This window comes from Sminthopsis crassicaudata, chromosome 5 (genome assembly GCF_048593235.1).
Source record: "Sminthopsis crassicaudata isolate SCR6 chromosome 5, ASM4859323v1, whole genome shotgun sequence".
NCBI lineage: Eukaryota > Metazoa > Chordata > Mammalia > Dasyuromorphia > Dasyuridae > Sminthopsis > Sminthopsis crassicaudata.
The window spans coordinates 313,287,979-313,292,440 of NC_133621.1; the positions used below are offsets into that span (position 1 = coordinate 313,287,979).

Consider the following 4,462-nt stretch of genomic DNA (forward strand, 5'->3'; position numbering starts at 1 on the left):
TATGTCCTCATCCTGCTTCTTAACTCATGTGCTCTTAGGACTTGCCACCAGAATCTCTTCTTTCTCTCCCTCTCCATATTACAGACATCATGATAATGATGAGAAATAGAAAGCATGTCCAGAGCACTCAGTGCCTTGTCCCTCAGCCCTTCTGGTGAGGTCTCACCTCTCTTTTGCATCTAACATTGTCTCATGTTGCTCTTCTTGGATTCCTCAAATTCTATGCCCAGCCCAACTTCACCCATGATACAGTTCTGCATTTTCAAATCTATGCTGCTTCTGGATATCCTTCCAATAATTCAAACTCAATAATGAACTTGTCATTTCTACCAAACATTGCTTCTTTCCTATTTTTGTTGGTAAAACCACCAACATCTCTTTTGCAAAGGACCATAACGTCAGATTGATCTTTGACTTTTCTTTCTCAACACCTTAGTGGAATCAGTGATCAAAGACGCTTTTCTTCCATGACCATTATCATATTCTAGGTCAGGCCTCATTTTGGGGTTTACAAAGTTCTAGAAGAATGGATTATAATTATTCCTATTTTACAAAATGAGGCAGACAGAGAGTAAATAATCTGTTTGTTCTCACATAACTAGTATCTAAGGAGATAGAGTTATTATCTCCATTTTTCACTTGAGGAAACTGAGGCAGACAGAAGTTAAGTGATATGCCAGAGTCCCTTCTTTCATAAGGTTCCCATGCAGAATTTAATTCACATCTTCCTGAGTCTAAAACTTTATCCATTAGGTGAGGTGAATATAGATATAAGTGTATTGGGCATTGAAAGTCACCAAATAGAAATAAGCGAATCTATAACTATGACCTTAGACCAACTTGTATTTAGAGCATTGCTGGAAGTGAGAATAAGTGTCATAGAACAATAGAAATGCATCAACAATCTGGCCTTTTTTTAAAGAGTCACATTTTTTCCCCCAAAGCATCAATCTATTTCCAAAGAAGCTCTTTTTCTGAAGACACATCAGGGATATGGATGGAAGAAACCAAACCAGCGTCTCTGAATTCCTCCTTCTTGGATTTTCTGACCAACCAGAACAGTACAAGTTGCTCTTTGGACTCTTCCTGTGGATGTACATGGTCACCATGGTTGGGAATCTGCTCATTGTCCTGGCCATTATCTCTGACTCTCACCTCCACACTCCCATGTACCTCTTCATTGCCAACCTCTCATTCAATGATATGTGTTTCATTTCTACTTCCATTCCCAAGATGCTGGTAAATATCCATAGACAAAATAAAGCCATCTCCTATGCTGGATGTCTCACACAAATCTATTTTTTGTTTCTATTTGCCACATTGGATAACTTCATCCTTGCCATGATGGCATATGACCGTTATATAGCCATCTGTTTTCCACTCCACTACTCCACAATCATGAGCCCTCGGCTCTGCCTACTGATGTTTATCATAACTTTCCTCATCACTCAGTTTTATTCATTATTGCACATCTTTCTCCTTCATCGGTTGTCCTTTTGTGCTGACAATAGAATCTCTCACATTTTCTGTGAGATTTATGCCCTCCTTACCCTCTCCTGTTCTACCACCCACCTTAATGAGATCATTATTTACACATTGGGAACAGTATTATTCCTTTCTCCCCTTTCATTTATCTTGGTGTCCTATGTGCACATCATCTCAGCAGTCCTCAAAGTCCCATCAGCCAGTGGGAGGTGGAAGGCCTTCTCCACCTGCAGCTCCCACCTTTCTGTAGTGACTTTATTCTATGGGACTCTAGTTGCTGTCTACTTACGTCCCTCATCGACACATACAACCAAGGACTCTGTAGCCACTGTGATGTATGCTGTTGTGACCCCCATGCTTAACCCATTCATCTACAGTTTCAAGAACCAGGACATAAAAGGAGCCCTAAGCAGAGTGGTGTGGAATATGAGGTCTTTGCTAGGTGTCAGAGGGCTATAGAAGTGATAAGGGAAAACAGGACAAGGAACAGGCATCTCTTGTCCTTCTAGAGAAGTATTTCAGGCCCAAACTAATCCTTAGATATGGTCTATAATTGTGGAGCTGGTAACATCTTCTTTTGTGCTGCTACCTGGCCTCCCACTGACTAGGCCAGCCTAAGACAAAGTGACTAATTTATCATGACTTGGCAAAATAACCCTGAGATGGCAGAGACATTAAAAGGCCCAAAGACCAGTTTTCTGGCCTAGATAACAGATGGGCAACCTTCAGAAAATGGTCTCTTTGCCTCCAGTCTTTCCTCTTCCCCACTGAACCCACTCCCAAGTGCCCAATCACATGCCTAAAATGTGGCAGTGACTGGGTCACTCCCCTGTACCAGAGGCTTCAGTGATTCCCCTCTTGCCTCTGGAACAAAAATGAAAACTCCCATTTCTGGCCTTTAAAGACTTTCTCTACAGGGCCTCAGCCTCTTTTTCAGGATAATTGTAAGTGATTCCCTCCACATACTCCTCAAACTGACCTCTTTATTCTTTCTCACACAACAATGGATCTCTCATCTCCATGCTTTTTTATTTGCTGCCTCCACTTTGGAACACTCCTCCTGCTGCTCTCACTTCCCAGAAAATCCCTCTCCCTTTAAAATGCAGATCAGATGCCACTTTCTTGATCTTCCTCTGACTTCCTGCCCATCCCCTACCAGTGGGATGTCAGCCCCTAAACCCAAAAAATCATACTATGTGGCAGAGTAGGGCCTCAATAAATGCTTGTTGAATTGATCTGAATTACTTTGCATCAGGAAGGCCAGATCTGGAAAACTTTGGCCTTGGAGCTTACATGAGTATGTGACCTTTCTTCTCTGCCACACCCAGGTCCCTCTCTGAACTCTTGACCACAGAAAACCATTGCTCTTGGGTAAAGGCCTTGGTGTGACCATGGCAGTAGATGCTCAGACCAAAGCACTGTCAGCATGCACATGCAGCCATGTCACAGAAGACAGGTACTGTCAGGAGTTGACCACAGTCATCTCAAATGAGCAGCTTTTACTGAATTTTAGTTCCCACCAATGGGAGGGGGACAACAGATTCTGGAAGCTTCATACCTCTACCATTAGTCAAGAAGCAATTTCTCTCTTCTGGAATTACACATTCTTTACTGGAAGCTACTGGATGAGACTCCAGGGCTTCTTTTGCTCTTGTGGTTGCTTTATTGAGCAGTAGGGCCTTGGGAAGGGCCTTTTCCAATTCAGATACTACAAAAACGCATGTTCATTGCCATTTCCATGCCTTCTCTATAAAATGAAAGCTACCCAAATGTAGAGCTCCCTTGGGTTTTGTATATGTGCCCTAGCGCCTAATGGAAACTATTTTTCTTTGTAAAAACTTAATAAAAATTGTTTAATATAATTATTTAATTGTTCCAAAGTAGTCCAGCATGATCAGCATTCAGTTATGATTCTGGGCATGGAATGGCAAAGTGGAGTCACTGAAAGAATGGGAGTCTCCAATTGGGGGACTTCTAATAGTTTGCAGAATGAAGAGATGGCTATGAGAAAGGGGAAAAAGAGCTCAATCACACATTGAGCTTAACCTTGATGGTTCCATGTCACCTCAACAGGATGTCTTCAAGGGACGCCCTGGGATCTTGGCTTAGATCTAGAATGTACAATATGGTTTTGGTATTTTTGCTGTTTTGTTTTGTTTTTATCAATACCCTGGATAAAGGCATAAATGGGTTCCTAACCTCATTTGTAGAAGACACAGATCTTGGAGGAATATGTAACACAGTGGATGATGATAGTCAGAATGGAAACAAATCTGGAAAGACTAGAGAAGTAAACTGAATCTCAGATAAATTCACCAAGATTAATTTTATTAGCGAATCATTTATCCAGCACTTTGTGTGAAGCAGCAGTCTCAACATGATGTTACAAAGATTAAGATAAGATGCCCCTGCTCTCATAGCTCTAATAGCCAGAGAAGACACACAAAATCTGCATGGCAGATTATAGGATCCCATGGGGCTCAGGATGCAGCAGCAAAGCAGACAGTAAAGTGTCAGTTGTAAATATGAGGTCTTCAATGGGTGGGAAAAATTCTGTTTCATAAGTGTAGCCATGTGACTCTGAGCCTCACTTCTTGATTTGAGCCCAGTACATCAGCCCCTCACAGTTCAGGGGGATACTCCTGAGGGGCTGTGAGCTCTCTATCTAAAGGTATCAGCTCAAGTCAATATTCCATTGTCTCCCACATTTTAGTGGAAGATGATTAAAATCTGAATTCCATTTGCCCAATTACCTTTTATGAACTGATATTACTGCCTTGATATAGCAATAACAGAAATATAAATAAATCTACTACCTCGCATCTAAAGGCAGGGGTAGGATTCATTGTCCCCCATACCATCCTGGTCACTGGAGAGATACCTGTGACTTAACTTACTTTGTACATGGTATGAATCCAACCATATTCAATTCTAAATGCAGCATATCACTGGATATGCCCATGTCTCAGTTACTTAT

The 4,462-nt window shown here is 41.6% G+C and overlaps 1 protein-coding gene across 1 annotated transcript; it reads left to right on the forward strand.

Annotated features, from left to right (window-relative positions):
* Positions 1-993: 993 nt before the first annotated feature.
* On the forward strand, positions 994-1,944 carry LOC141544026 (olfactory receptor 1D2-like). The gene has a single exon (XM_074269679.1). The coding sequence runs from the start codon at positions 994-996 to the stop codon at positions 1,942-1,944; it is 951 nt and encodes a 316-aa protein (XP_074125780.1).
* The last annotated feature ends 2,518 nt before the right edge of the window (positions 1,945-4,462 follow it).

Coding starts and splice junctions, on each gene's coding strand:
- LOC141544026 (XM_074269679.1), top strand. CDS start 994: ATGGATGGAAGAAACCAAACCAGCGTCTCTGAATTCCTCCTTCTTGGA.